Source organism: Camelus bactrianus, chromosome 20 (assembly GCF_048773025.1).
Source record: "Camelus bactrianus isolate YW-2024 breed Bactrian camel chromosome 20, ASM4877302v1, whole genome shotgun sequence".
Lineage (NCBI taxonomy): Eukaryota > Metazoa > Chordata > Mammalia > Artiodactyla > Camelidae > Camelus > Camelus bactrianus.
Genome location: NC_133558.1, coordinates 899,086 through 914,365, shown reverse-complemented (window position 1 = coordinate 914,365; position 15,280 = coordinate 899,086). Strand labels below are relative to the sequence as shown.

The 15,280-nt window shown below is 56.7% G+C and overlaps 1 protein-coding gene across 4 annotated transcripts in view; it reads left to right on the top strand.

Moving 5' to 3' along the window:
• GMDS (GDP-mannose 4,6-dehydratase) overlaps window positions 1–15,280 on the top strand; it is a 455,105-nt gene that overhangs the window by 390,878 nt on the left and 48,947 nt on the right. For all 4 annotated transcript variants that reach the window (XM_074347980.1, XM_074347979.1, XM_074347981.1 and 1 more), the window contains one exon: window positions 4,483–4,579. In XM_074347980.1, the coding sequence (XP_074204081.1) occupies window positions 4,483–4,579 (97 nt within the window). The remainder of the gene's footprint in view (window positions 1–4,482; window positions 4,580–15,280) is intronic.

The following is a 15,280-nucleotide window of genomic DNA, read 5'->3' as shown; positions in this document are numbered from 1 at the left end:
GGCACCGTCCCCACGTGCACGCGTCTCCATGGGCACACCCCCCCCCGTACGCGTCTCCATGTACATGCGTTTCGATGTGCACCGCCCCCACGTGCACATGTCTCCATGGGCATACACTCCCCCCGTACGCGTCTCCACCTACATGCGCCTCGATGGGCACCGCCCCCACGTGCACGCGTCTTCATGGGCACACCCCGACCCCGTACGTGTCTCCACGGTATGCGTCTCCACGTCCACGTGCACAAGTCGTATCTTCCCGCCGGTGCTGCCTTTCAGGAGTGAGAGCAGGCTTGGGGATTAAAACAAGGGACTCGCCGTCCCCTTCACCCCTGCTCCACCGGCCGGTGCCCCCGCCAGTATCTGGGACGGTCCCTCCTCCTGGCCTTCGGCTTCCGCCTGCCTTCTCAAGAAACTCGCCATCCGCCCTCCTCCACCATCAGCATCGTGAGGTGCTCAGATCCTCCCCGTCTTTAAGAAGTGCACCCTTCTCCTCCTCGCCCATGGAGCCACAAGGTGCGGAGGGGTCGGCTCTCCTCCCTCTCTCCCTCTTCCCCTCATCCGCTTCCACCCCCGCCCCCATCACTCCATCAGAGCAGCTCTTCCAACACCCCGGGACCTGCTTCAGCTCCGGAATCCTCCTTGACGCCCGGGCCCCTCCCCAGACATCCCCCTCCCCCCCGTCATGTGCCCTGCAGTGTCCTCCGTGGAGGAGCCTGGAGCTGGACTGATGGTGGCTCCAAACATCAGCTGCTCCCGCGCCCATCCTGGAGGCCGGGTCGGGGAGGGAGAGGCTGGATGTGGGTAGGGGGAGGCCAGGTGGGGGAGGGGATAGGCCAGGTGGGGGGGCGGGGGGGAGGGGAGATCGGGTTGGGGTAGGGGGGAGGCTGCGTCGGGGAGGAGGGACCAGTGGGCACCTGGCGGGCCCCCTGGCATCAGCAGGGCCCCAGCCGACAGCCCTGCTGTATGTGAAGCTCCTGTTCGTAGGGGTTTTTTTCTTCACTGTTTTTCTCCGGTTACTGCAGCATCTAATTTAAACTCTGATCACCAGCAGGAAGCAGCCCAACCCCACCAGTCTCACCCTGCACACCCCCACTTTCCCAGCTGGTCCTACCCGCCGTCTGGGCCATCCTGCCGCCCTTCACCCTGAGACAGGAGATGTGCTCCTGCTCCTGTAAATGTCCTGATTCTCCTCAAGATGAGCGTTTGCCCTGCTCTGTGGTTCTGTGTCCTCTCTCTCTGGAGATCCTGTTTACAGTGTTGCACACTTCCAGGGGGTCACGTTGGCATTTGCCTCCATGTGTCTGAATAATGTGCTTTTATTGCTGGTCCTTGATGCCCTCCCTCCAGGCAGGCATCTGTTCGGGAAACCCTTCTTCAAAGCCAGAGCTCTGGCCCCGGTGGCCCTGGCCCCATGCTCTGTCCTCTTGTGGTTTGGGTCCCGGTGGGTTATGTTCGGTGTCGCTCTGTCCTGACTGAGCAGTGATTCCATTCCAGGAAACCGGCCCTGTTTTCTGTACAGCTGCCCCTTGCTTACGGTGGAGCTGACCATTGTCCTTCTCCGTGAGCCTCACTTTCTGTGTGCTTATCACCCACTTTCCCTCAGTCACCCAGAAGGTGTTCAGGCCCCTGGGTCGCCGTCAGGCACGTCTCCCGGAGCAGACCCTCTGGAGCCTTCTGGCCTGATCCCACCCGGACTGGTGGGCCGTTGCCGTCCCCTACTTTCCAACGTCCTTTTAAAGACTCCGTGGTTTGGTGAAGCACAATCTTGATTACTCTCCTGCGAATGCTGCAGGGAAGCGAACATTTTTTGCCCCAGCACATCTGAAAGTATCCCTGTTCGTCCTCAGAATCAGTCAGGCAGCTGAGGTGCATTTACTAGGTTGGAGGTACTTTTCCTTCAGAACTCTGCAGCTCTGCTCCCTTGCCTTTAGTTTTCATGTTTCCGTGGGAACCCGGGCCACTCTTCCTCCTTGTCCCCACGACCCCTGCACAGGCATCTCGGTCCCCAAGCTCTGAGACCCTGTGGGACTGGCATCTAGTCCTGGCCGGAATCTGGGTGCTCTGCAGGGCCTTTCAGTCTGGAAACGCATATTCTGCTTTGATCAATTTTCTGATTTCATTTAAGATAACTTCTGTCCTTACTCTGCCTCTGGAAATCCTATTATACTGACCTCTTGAGGCCATCTTCCGATTTTTATCTTCCCTGTTCACAGCTACATCTTTTTGCTCTACTTTCTGGAAGGTTTCTTTAATTTGATCTTCAAAATCTCCTCTTGAATTCTTAATTTTCTGAATTTTTTTCAACTTACAAATCTTTTTTTTCCCAAACTGTCCTTCTTCATGTTGGCTTTGGTTTCTTTGATGTCTTCCCTTATTTCTCTGAAGACATTAGCGATGGTGTGTGTGAAGTTTTCATTCCGTTCTGTTTTTTAATTACCTTCTCTGTTTGTTCTGTTTCCTCCAAGCTGCTGTTTTCCATTTGCCTGTTGTTGCCTGATTGGTGTCTTCCGTAAGTGTGGTTTTCCTCACATGCCTGTCTCCTAATCCTTGGCTTTCTGCTCATGTTTAGAAGTGGGGGACTGAAGAGCTGGGCGGGGGTGCTGAGGACGTGGTTAGAGCGTGGTGGCTTTCGGTCATTCTAGGTGCTCAGAAGGGCCATTCAGATGGAGACTAAGCCCAGAGTAGAGTTCCCAGCCTCCCCGAGAAGGGGACCAGCCTGACCCCAGCCTCCCCCCATTAGGGGACCAGCCTGACCCCAGCCTCCCCCCAGAAGGGGACCAGCCTGACCCCAGTCTCTCCCCAGGAGGGGACCAGCCTTACCCCAGCCTCCCCCCAGAAGGGGACCAGCCTGACCCCAGCCTCCCCCCAGAAGGGGACCAGCCTGACCCCAGTCTCTCCCCAGGAGGGGACCAGCCTTACCCCAGCCTCCCCCCAGAAGGGGACCAGCCTGACCCCAGCCTCCCCCCAGAAGGGGACCAGCCTGACCCCAGTCTCTCCCCAGGAGGGGACCAGCCTTACCCCAGCCTCCCCCCAGAAGGGGACCAGCCTGACCCCAATACCCGGCTTGGGGCCGAGGAGTCTCAGGGTTCAGAGTACAATCTACTTACCTTTCCTGTTCTCCACGTGGTGGCCCCAGCCTTGCGGGGCCCAGTGGCCTTCTCCAACAATGAAATACTATCCCAATGCTGTCAAAAAAGTGAATTGAAGCTAGAACATTCCAATGATGGAGCAGAAATAAAGCTTGTGAGGCCAGTTTATGTCTCTGATACCAAACCTATGCCCACAGTCCAGCCATGATCAACTTTGAATGTCCATCCTCAGTGACACCGTAATCCACATGGTCAAGTAACTAATGCTCTATTCTGGCCTTTGATCCCCACGTGACCTGATCCAGATTTGATCACAGACTGTCCTGTTGTCACAGGGTTCATGTCCAGCCGATAAGACAAACCAGTTCTGACTGAAGATAAGCATGAAAGTCAAACGTTGCTTTGTAACTTCTTTTCTTTCTTTGCTCAAAGGTTCCATTTGTAAAAATATTCAAGTTGTATAGTGTTTTTTTTAGTTTGGATGCTAACTAGTTTGTAGTTTGTAGAAATCCAAAGGTCAGCTTTAGGCCAGTGGCTTCATTTCTTTAAAAATGAGGATGGAAAATGGAACTCCAGCAAGAAGCTGGTTTTGAAACTGGTGAACATATGCCCTCAATTTATGACAAGGGAGGGGAGCAGGCGGCTGACCCTTAACTGTTGTCAACTGAGGACGTTTAAGGAAAAAACCTTGAGTTCAGACACCGTAGTAGCTGAATTGGGGAGGACGTTTAAGGAAACAACCTTGAGTTCAGACACCGTAGTAGCTGAATTGGGGAGGACGTTTAAGGAAAAAACCTTGAGTTCAGACACCGTAGTAGCTGAATTGGGGAGGACGAGATGCTGATACACCTCCCTTGGCGGGAAGTGAGCCAATTCGTTATGTGGTTTTTGGAGGTTTCATCATCTGAGATGTGTTGTGGGGCCACCCTGACTGGCAGAGTGAGAGGACTTGTGTGCAGGAAAGGGATGCAATGAATGGTTAAGTAGGGTCTGAAACTTACTCCAAGATGGAATGCACAGGATTTACTGTAAATATCCCTAACACTACAAAAATGGAAAGTAGAAGACATGAATTAATTCATAGTAATTGATTTTATCAAGCATAGTCTAAAGAACAAAATCTTTGAAATCCCTGAATGTTGCCCATTTCCTTATTCTGGCTGATCTGTTCATTTCTAAAGTCTTAACTTCTGAACCCATCATGATTTTTTTTAAAGAGGGTAGAAACCCTACCTTTTTTGAAATAGATCTGGAAAGGCTTTGGTTCACTGTTGCCCTAAAACTCGGTGAAGCATCAACTCCCGAGTTCCCACGCTCCCGCAGGGGGAGGGGCTGCAGCCCCGCCAGGTGCTCCCGAGCAGTTAGGGGCTGACCGAGTCTGTCTCCTTTACAGGTGGGAAGGAAAGGATGAAAATGAGGTGGGCAGATGCAAGGAGACCGGCAAAGTGCACGTGACCGTGGATCTCAAGTACTACCGGCCCACTGAAGTGGTGAGGACGCGGGGCCGGGCAGGGCGGGCCACGTGGGTGGGGCGGGGCCACGTGGGCGGGGCGGGACGGGGCCACACGGGCTGGGCGGGCCATGTGGGCGGGGCAGGGCCACACGGGCTGGGCGGGCCATGTGGGCGGGGCGGGGCCACATGGGCGGGGCGGCCACGTGGACAGGGTGGGGCGGGGCCACGCTGCGCCAGTGGTGCGGTGGGGGGAGGCTCTCTGACAATCCTACACGCGCGGCCACGCCCCACGGCTCGGGCCTCTGTCACCTCCGGTGCGCACTTCCCAGACCAGAGTCCAGGTGGCTGGATCTGAGATGTTCTTCTCGCCATGAAATCCACTGCTGAGTAAAGGAAAACCAGGGTCCAACACACCCAGGGAAACGGTTGCTTTCAGAAATGGAGGTTCATGTCAAAGGCAGAGCTCATCAGCTGAGTCCCTGGCTGATGGCCGAGCCCGGGTCCCTGCAGGACGTCTGCCTCCCCAGGCCCCGCGACCTGCAGGGCTGGAGACCAGGAGGGCCGCTGCTGCCGGGGCCGGCGCTCACTCGCACACTCACGTGCACACTCACACGTACTCACACTCTCCTGCACACCCGCGTGCACTCACAGCCCGAGGCCGGGAGCCCTGCACACTTGTTAGGCCTCAGCTCCAGTGTCGTCCTGCTCATGAACCCTTTTCTGGCCACATCGTTCCACCGCCGGAGTTTCTGCCCTCCCCTGTCCGTGTGATGCGCCGCACGCAGCTATATCACAACAGCTGTTTTAATTCATTGTGCTCACCTGTTTTCTTGTTTTTCTCCAAAGAGTTTCTCCAAACTGTGAACTCTTTGAGGATAAGGACGTTTCAGTATCTTAGACGATAACAAACTCAGAGCTTGACACACGATGGACGGGCGGGTGGTGGGTAAAGGCCTGTGTCTCTAAATACAGGACTTCCCACAGTGAGAGATGACGCAGAGGTTGTTAGAAGGTAACCTCCTGCTTTCCCCAATTATAAAAACTTCCCACTTGGTGTTGTCACATTACTGTGGTCCCCCTCTGGTGACTACACTCAGTGTGCAAAATGTCCCTAATGGTGACAGAAAGCAGGTGTCTTTAGAGAGAAGTGCTCAAACCTGGTGATTGCCTAGTGTCTGTTAACTGCGAAGGGAGAATCCTTTTGGACTGTTCTACCTGCGTTTTGAACCACATTCCTGTCTGGCGTACATCCTCTGCGGGACCGGGCAGCCCGGGGAGGGAAGGCTGAAAGTCAGCGCGTCCGCACTGAGCACCCCTCGAAAGGTCTCGTTTCAGACAAAAGAAGGAGCTTCATTCCATGCGCTCGTCCGCACGAGGGTGAAGGAGGGCAAGCAGCCGCGAGGGGAGCGGGCTCGGGCTGGGCATCATCCTGCCAGGCCGGGCCACGCGGGGCTTCCCTGCCAACAGTGGTGCCCTGAGCTGCTGGGGTGGGTGCACCCGGGAGAGGATGTGCTGGGGGCGGGGGGCACACCCGCCGACACAGCAGGGCCTGTCTGGAGCCCCATCTCTTCGAGAGGGGTGCCCCAGCCGCCCCTTCCCTGAGCTCTGAGATGCCCTGAACCGGCTCATCCCGTGGGGGGGAATTCCTGATCCAGCAGAAACTGCGACCCTCTCAACAGCTGAAATGCGGCCCCCTCTCTCTCCTTTCTCAAAATAGTTTCAAAAGTTAGGAAGTCGTAAGAGTGGCCTGGCAGTCTTCTTCCTTGGGCAAGGCGTGGGGCTGAGGATAGGACGAGAGGGCTCGCCGAACAAGAAAAGGGCCCTTGGGCTAATGAGACGGTCCTCCGAGTCCGGCCGACCCTGCTTCCTGCTGAGACTCTCCCCACGTTTCTTTGATTCATAGAAACGTCACCACCACACCCGTCGTGCAGGTCCGTCTGCCAGGGGGTCATCTGCGCGTCAGAGCCCCGTCCTGTTTCACAGGCTTGCTTTTTCTTCGGCTCTCACTCTCCTCCGATTCCCTACACTGCTGGGTTGTGGACTTCCCGCTGCGCTTCATCTTTCTCAGCCTGCAGGCTACACTCGTCCCGTCCCTGCCTCTCGGCCTCGGTCTGCGGGGTGGGCTCCTCGCCGACAGGCAGACCTCACTTTTAACCTCGTTTCTCAGAGCGGTGGTTTTCCCAGAACTTGGATTGACTTAGCCTTCCGCTGAGCCACCCCGGAGGTGGGCGACCGGGACGGCAGGCCGCCCCGGGAGGGAGCTCACGCACAGGTTCGGGGCCGACAGCTCCAGGGAGTCGTGGGCATGAATCCTGCAAACCCCTGGACATGGGGTGGCCTAGCCGTTCTCCCGCGTCTGAGTCGTGATCCCCCTTCTCTGGGTCAAGTCCATCCCACCGGTGCTTCTGGCAACTTCTCATTCTTCCTCGAGTTCTAGAGAAGTGTGTTCTCCTGACTGGCCTGTCTCGCATCCTCAGCACGTGGGCCACTCCGAAGCCAAAGGCATAAGCTAGATCTTACAGTCAGGTGGCTCCAAGGATGACCAAAAGAAAAAATAACCGTGAAGAAAACGGAGGAGCGGTGGGGAGCAGTAAGGACATCTCAGGCCTCGGAACACCAGCATCCTTAAGCCAGACCCAGGGAGGTAAAGCTCTGGGTTGTCGTTTGAATGAGAGTCAGACCAAGGCTGGCTGTTCACCTGTGGTGGGCCAGGGCGACCCCCAGGGCGACCCCCAGGGAGCCGACCTCAGGGCTGATCGCGCTTTCCTTGTGGGCTTTGCCACCACAGAACCTTCAGGCCTGCTCCTGCGCCAACAAGAGGACCCTGGCGTTCAGTTAGAACCGATTTGTGTTCCCTCCCTGCAAAGCTCTGGGCTTCCCTTGAATGTCTGGGAGTTCTGCCGCCATGCAGAGCTTGACCCCGGACATTAGACCTTCAGGCTCCCATCGCCCCTGCATCCCAGCATTTGGTGATGGCGATGTCAGTACTGGAGCTCTGTGCCTCTCCAGCCTCCTGGCCTGTCCCCAGTGTTCTCTGCATGTGTCCATGTGCACAGAGCCCTCGCCACCTGCGTCCACACCTGGACAAGCAGTGGCGCTGACCGCTGAGTTCAAAGCTGTCCCTCGCCAGGTGGTGACCCGAGGCAGGTGCCTCCACAGTGCCTCTGTTCGCCTGTCTTTAAAAATGGGATTAAGAGTAGAACCTCTTTGAGGGGAGGGCATAGCTCAGCGGAAGTGCGCGTGCTTAGCGTGCACGAGGTCCTGGGTTCAATCACAGTGCCTCCATTTAATTAGTTAATTAGCTAACTTAGAAAATTAATAGAATCTCTTCCAAAGAGTTGCTGGAGAATTGATGGGGTCGGTGATACAAAATGCTCCTCCGAACAGTGTCTGGCTTACAGTAAAATACCCAATATTTATGTTGTTATTTATTTATTCATTCAGCAAGAATTTGCCACACCCCGTGATAGACCCTAAGAATTCAGCAAAGACGAGGCGCAGCCCTCCCGCCCCCTGGAGATGTAGGTGGAGGGTGCGGCTCGGTTACCACACCCAGTCCTTATTCCAAGCAGAATGACATCGTCGGTGAATGGCGCGCATTTACCACTAAAAAGCGAATAGAGAGCATGGTAGGATCAGAGCTTGCAGCAGACAGTGACGTGCACGCACACGCTTTGGCTTTTTTATTCTTGCTTTATCTTGGTTTTTGCCCTTTCCGATCCTCTGTCTGAAGATTCAGCAGCTGTGCGGTGGAATTGTGTAACTGTGGGAAGTCAGTCCTGACCTATTGACTCAAAATAGCCACAAAGATGCTTTCTTTCTGTTTGAGATTTTTCAACTTGGAAACTTCACAGAAGTCGGACTAAGGAGCATTCACCCTAATGTGCCAAATCTCTGACCACACCCAGCGGTCAATCCACGTAAAAAAAGAGAAAACCAGGTTTTTTCTGTTTTTCAGTGAAACTTGTTTCTGCAGCGCGTTTTAGGAAGGGGCATGGGAAACGCATCCACAGGTCAGCATCGAAGTCACCTGTTGTTCCGAAACACCTGAATTTAAGTTCTGCCGGCGACGGAACTGAATTCCTCCTCGTGGGGTCCTTTCCTTTGCCGTGCACTTCTCGCGCTGCGGTACTTCTAATGTGCTTAGTTGTGCCTGGCGTTTGTTGTATTTGCTTAGCCACATAACGTTTAGTCCCATTCTTTACAGACAGTAGAAGAAATCCTGATTAAATTCTAGAGCTGGGAGAGTAGCGACTTCAAAACCCAGCAAGCTGCTCAAAACGGACACCTTCCTTCAGTAAAAACACGCGGCCTGTTTCTAATCAGATTACCGTGTGCTTGTCGAGTTGTCCTCTCAGCAAACTTTTCCTAATATTTTCCTGTAAATGCTGTTGAGTTAAATGGCCCATAATTGCTAGGCTATCTCCTGGCCCTGTTTGGAATACAGCTGCGTAACACTTTCCAGACCCCAGGAACCTGATCTGTGGGCAGAAGGCTCGTACACACACCAGTCAGCGCTGCCCCGCCACCTCCACGCACGGGGTCGGAGACTGGGCCTCTCCTCCCTCCCGCCTCCTCACGCCTCCCACCCGCCGAGCAGGAACTCCAACCCTCCCTTCCTGCCGCCCCCCCCACCCCGCCCTCCTGACCCCTCCGCTCTCACCAACCCCCACTCCGCTTTGCTCCCTCCAGGTTCCCACGGGTGGGAGCCGGTGCAGGGCGAGTCCCTCCCTTTCTGGTCCCTGGGCCGGTCCGGGGGGAGGCTGGGTGGCTGGCTCCGTGGGCTTGAAACTGCACATCCCCACACCCTCTGCCTTCAGGGCCGCCAGACCGCGGGGGTGTGGAGTCCGGCCGCCAGTGCCGCCCCCAGTGCTTCCTCTGCTCTAGTTCTCTGAACTTCTCACTGCTTGTGCTTTACAGATAGTCTGTGTCTCTAAGTCGCTGTTTATGTATTCTCGGCCTCGCTCCTGGCTCCTCGCAGTGATCTTTCTATCCTCCCTTAATCGCACTGGCCTCGCCTGCCCTTTCCCTTCCTTGGACTTAACCAGCAGAGCTTGAAGTTCCAGTCTCTTCAGCGATCCTCAGCTATTCCAGGGGGCGGACCCCATACTTCACAGGACCCCTGCGAAGCCCCCAGAGCGATAACATTCCTCCCAAAGCCTGTGTCCTTCCCTTGGCCACTGTCCCCTCAAGAATGTCTCGTCCCTAATGAGATAATAATTGTGTCCCGACTGGAGTGCCCCCAAGTTCCTCCTGGTTTTCCTTGAAGCTGTTACGATTAGATCCAGATTAGGATGATGTCATTACAGGTTCGAAGGTCTCTGTGACTGGGCATAGCTATGTGCCTTCCCTTATTTGAAATGTTTTTTTGCGCATCCTGGAAACTCTCTAGCATCCTTACTGCAGACGCTTGCATTCCTGGCACCAGTAGGGAGTTCCTGTAAAATCTGCCTTTCTTCCCAGAAAGCCATCCAGGTCCTGACTGCCTTCATGTGTAATCGTAGCGGTGACCTCTTGCCATCTGGGAAATAAGCTCCAGAATCTTGGAAGCCCCTCTGGGCCTCTGCAACCGCTTCCCTGGGGGAGAGCTGGGGTCCACCTGCCGGGCGGGGCCCAGGTGCCTTGCAGACCGAGCCCTGCGGGAGGCGGGGTCTGCCCTCCCCACTTCAGCCTCATCCCCTGCCCGGCCCAGCCTGTGAGCTCTCCATCCCAGAATTTGAGAAGCCCCGATTGGCTGCTCTTTGCCTGCTTTTCACGCAGCTCGGCAGTGGTCTCCCTGCTCGAACAGCCGTATCTAACTTCTGAAGTAACAGTAGTTCAGGACTCTGTTCCCGGAGCCCTCACAGGTAACACTGTCCCTCTTCCTGTTTCCTGCTCTGCTCTGCTTTACGCTCCCAGCAAGGCCAGCCCTTCCGACGTTGTGCCCGGTGTCTGCCCGGGGCTCCTGCCGGCCTGGGCCTCGCCCTCGAGCCGCCCCGGCCTCGCACCCACACCCCGGACTCCTGCAGCCCGGTTTCCTCGCTCACTGTCGCACCTGCCAGCGCAGCTGACGCGCGCTTGGCAGCCGTTGTCAGAAATCTCTGAGGTCGTGTGCGCAGCTGATGGCCTTGCTGACTCCGAGCGCGGCTCTCTCCTACGCGGTTACACCTCGTGTGCTTGGCCTGGCGGTAAATCCCTGCTTCCATTCACCACTGTTTAGAACAGACTGTACTTAAGGGCAAACTGCAGCCTTGCCTTTTGTGACGCTGCAGAAGGCGTCCCTGGTGGGGGAGGCGCGCGCGGCTTCGTGACGCCTGGTGTGAGAATACCGCAGGTCCTGAAGGTTTCTCCAGTTTTTGGCATTCATTACAGCAATCCTTTAAGTAGGCATTCATCGTGAGCACATAAAATACAATTCTCATTTCCCTTCAGCTTCTCAGAAGATGTCAGTGTTTATAAAACAGAGTATCCTCATGTGATTGCGGTCTTAGAGATTTACTGCAAAAGGAGTGTCTGTTGAGTTCCTGCTGTGGACATGAGCTCTCGTAGCACCGTGGAATGGACGCGGGCGGGCGAGGGGAGGCCCCTGTCCGACAGTGACTGTCCCCAGGTGAGGGGGCAGCGCAGAGCTGTGGGCCAGTCCAGGGCGGGACCAGGGGAGCTCACTGAACCGGGGCAGTGGAGGCGAGAAACACAGAGAGAGATGCCAGGATGTTGCAGGGAGGGGGACCAGGGGTTGGGGACCAGGTCGGATGGTGCCGTGGTGGACGGGCAGGATGTGCGGGTTAGCAATGAATGGTGGTGGCGGCCTAGATGCCAAAGCCCCCCCAGGGGCCCGGGGAGAGGTCTCACTTGCAGTGGGGGCATCGAGCTGGCGCTGGGAGCTGGTGTAGGGAGGTGAGGTTTAGGGCCAGACATGCAGGAGGAGAAGTGAGGCCCTGGGAGGAGCACTGGGGGAGGCAGGTGTGGGAGGCAGGAGCTGGGTGGATGCAGGAGTTAAATCTCAGGAACAGGTTGTGAAGAAGTCGGTTACGAATTCACACACTAAGCATTTGTATCCACAAGCCATAGGGCTGACTAAAGTGCCTTCGCCCTCGGTAATTATCCCCTGTCTTCAAGGCTCCTCGAGGCTTAAAAGACTGACACCAAAGAGCTGCCATTAGCTGGCAGTGATTGCCATCTCGGTCCAGGCAAAACTGAATTTCAGACGTAAGCAGAGACCTCATTTCAAATTGATGTGCCCTGGAAGGCCGGATGCGACGCGCTGGAGAATTCTCCAAGATGAAAGGGCTCCCGTAAGTACAGGTGCCTGGCGCTGCGTGTTGCCGCCTTTGTTACTGTCATCATCTTAATCATCGTCATCATCACCGTCAGGTTCTCCTGTGGCATCGCTAGTATCAGAAGACATCTGAGCGGACTCCCTGAGCCCTTTGCTCCTGAGGTTTTCTTTGATTTAAATGTTCACTTCTGTACCTGGACAGCTTCCTGCAGAAAGGATGTTGGCTCTCAGCACCGCCAGCCCTGATCTCCTGCCCCAGGGGTGGAAGCGGTGAGGGTGGTGAGAGAGGGGGCGTGGAGTGGGCGACCTTCTCTGATTCTGCCTACACTCTGCGTCCCCGGAGGCTCTCCAGGCCTGAGAGCCAGCAAATTCCGTGGCTGCTCCCAGAATTTAGGTATCGCTCACAGGCCAGAGATCAACTGCCAAAGAGAAGACCCCAGACCGCGTCCCTCCCTTATCTGCCGACCCCACCCCCTCCTCCCCGGAAATGCTCCTGCAAATTCTCTCTCTGCACTTGCTCTTAGAGCTGGCCGGATGTCACCTTTACAGCCTCAAATCTGTCTTGCTTCCCTGCTGCCGTCGTAACAAATTATCACAAACTTAGCAGCTTAAAACTGCGCAGATTCTTTATCTCGGAGATCTAGAGGTCGGAGGTCTGCGTTGCGTTTCACTGGACTAAAATCAAGGTGTTGACGACGCTGTGTATCTTCTAGAGGCTCGACGGGTCTTGGACGACGGGGGATTCTGTTGGGAGTTTAGTCACCAGGCCCCTCGCTGGGCCACGGCGCTTTCCGCTGGGTGGCAGGCACGTTCTCAAGAAGAGGTGGCGGACTCCAGTGAAGGGCGGTTTTACGTGTCATAATGTGCTCGTTACACTCAAAACACAGCTAACACGCACTGGGCGGCTGAGAACGCCGTGGAACGTGGCTGGTCTGAGGGAGCAGCAGGCGTGGGACAGCAGTGGGGGTCCTTGGGGGGGGGCGCCTGGGGGGGCTTGTGGTTTGAACGAGAGACACAGAGCCCTCGCGGGGGACGGGAGGCGCCCCGGGGTGCCCCGCGGGCGGGGACCCTGTGCTTTCTTCCTTCCGTCTCCTTCCTCGTGCATCCCCGCCTTCTCTTTCCTGGCCGCGTGAGTCTCAGAACCAGCCCCGTGTTGTCCTCAAGCGCCACGAAGCCACCTGTCTTCTGACGCACGGTCTCTGACCACTGGCCGGTCACACTCCGCGCTGTCCTCTCCCCTGTTCCTTCAAGTTTCTTAAACCAGTCTTGTGCTTGAGACTGAACCTTAGACGCTTTGCAGCTGTTCTGATGATCGAAGGGCCACGTGGGGATCCGGACGGCCTTTCTTTCATGAGAGAGATGAGTTCGTCTCATAAACACGGGTCCTCAAACTGTCATTCCCAGAAGGTCCGTCTAAACAGGCTTTTTTTTTTAACCATATTCTTCCACTTTAGAATGAAACATCTCCCTGTTTCACAGGGATTTTGTTGAGAATGAAATCAGTTCTGTGGGCAGTGCTGCTACGGAGACCCCGAAGGTTTGATGTTCGGGTGGTTTCTGGTGGTTTCTGGTGCTTTTGGAGAGCGGGTCAGCAGCGGAGAAGTGCCGAGCTGGACCGTCTGACACCCTGTGCAGCTCCTGGGACTGTGGCAGGCTCACGGCTCACGAAGGCCAGTTAAGGAGATGTTGAAGAGAAATACTTGCTGCTGCTTTAGTTTTAGTTTTGGAAGATGGGAAGGTCTGTATCCCTTCCTGAAATCCTGAAATTTCAAAGAAAGTACAGTGGTCATTTGAGTATGTGCTGCCGGCTTGCGTTATGAGTTTTAAAGGCCTGAGTCTCAGCTGTTTTATTCCCAGTCCTCAGACTTCCCCAAATCTCCTCAGAGCTCCTGACAGCTCTTCTGTTGTTCCCATGGTCACGCAGGGCGGGACACTTTCCCGCCGGCCTCAGTGGGCATACTGAGGACACGGGAGTTACTGGTTCCAGGGCCGTGCACACGTCAGCCCAGGGGAAGCCTCCCGGCCCCTCAGGCACGGGTCCCCCTGGACTGTGCGTGGGGTTCCCGCCCGGGCCTTGGGGCAGGAGTGACGGCGGGCGGCTCTGGGTGGCACAGGCGGGGACAACCTGAGGAGCGCACGTTTGCCCCTCAGAGAGCCTGTCGTGCTCTCCAGACAGCTCGGCTGCGGGCAGGATCACCCAGACCCACCCGGGAGCCCATGGCCGGACGGGCGTGGGCAGGTTCGCACTGCGTCTGTGTGTCCGACCTTGAAGCCAAATCCACGTTCCGGTCCTCCCGCCCCCGTCTCAGTGGGGCTCCGGCTCCCAGGTGAGGGGAGTGGCCGGCGAGGGCAGCTCCTGCTGGCAGTGTCACTTACGCTGACACGTGCGGGAGTCAGAGTCCGTGGGTCCGTGGGTGCGATGAGGAGGAAGGAGAGAGCGAGGGTGTGGGCAGAGTGGCTGTGATTTTCCTGTGGGTCCTCACGCCGAGCGCGGGCCCTGAGAGGACAGAGGAACCGCTTTCCCGTGGGCTGTGCATCCGGGATGGGGGCCTGTTCTCGGGTTGGGTGTGAATCACCTCCCACCTGCCCCCAGTGGGGATGGCGGGTCCCAGGGCGCGGCCCCCTCCCCTGGCTGCCCAGGGAGGGGACGCGGCAAACAGCCCGGCGGGCCACGCCCCACCCCAGAGGGAGGGAGAGGCACCCGACACCTCCACAGCCCGTCGGCGAGTCCGGTCGGCTCACCCCCTCTGGACCGCGGTGCTGAGGGCGTGGCCCTCGCCCCGCTCCTCTTGAATGTGTTTGCGGAGGGCCAGCCCTTCCCTGTGGTCATCGGGTCTGTGTGACTAAATACAGACGGAAGCCTGACGTCTGTCCCCAGCGGCCACCTGCCTGTCCGCGTCTCTCCCCGTCCAGCAGCCTCTCAGCGTGGCTGGGCCCTCATCGTCCCCTGCTCACAGCGCGATCAGTTTGGGGTGAACACGGTGCCGTGGCCACCGCTTTCAGCGCTCTGTGGCAGGGACCACTGCCCGTCTGTGTCCGCTTGGCGCCGTGTCCGTGTGTCCAACTCAGACCCCCTCCTCCCCTGCCCTAGCTGATAACCCCAGGGGGCTCTGCTCCCAGCCTCCTCCAAAATCCAAACCAAACACCCATTTCACACTGGAAACACTCTCCTTTCCCTTTCTGCATTCTTTCTGCATTTTTCATGATGTGGCTCTTTTTTTTTTTTTAAAGCAATTCAGTCTCTTTTCTGTCCTCCTTGCTCGGTCTTTACAATTTTTCCAGACACCTGGACTTCACGCCCGGGTCTGTGTGTCACGGGCGCAGACGTGACCTGTGCGCCTGGTTCTCGGCCTGAGTCCAGGCGAGGCGGCAGCCTTCCTGCGCCTTCTGTCTGGGCACCTGGTGCCGGACGCGCACTGAGGACCAGAGGCGCAGCCGTGGCTGCTCACGGAGACCATCGGTGCCGCGCTGGTCTGTTCA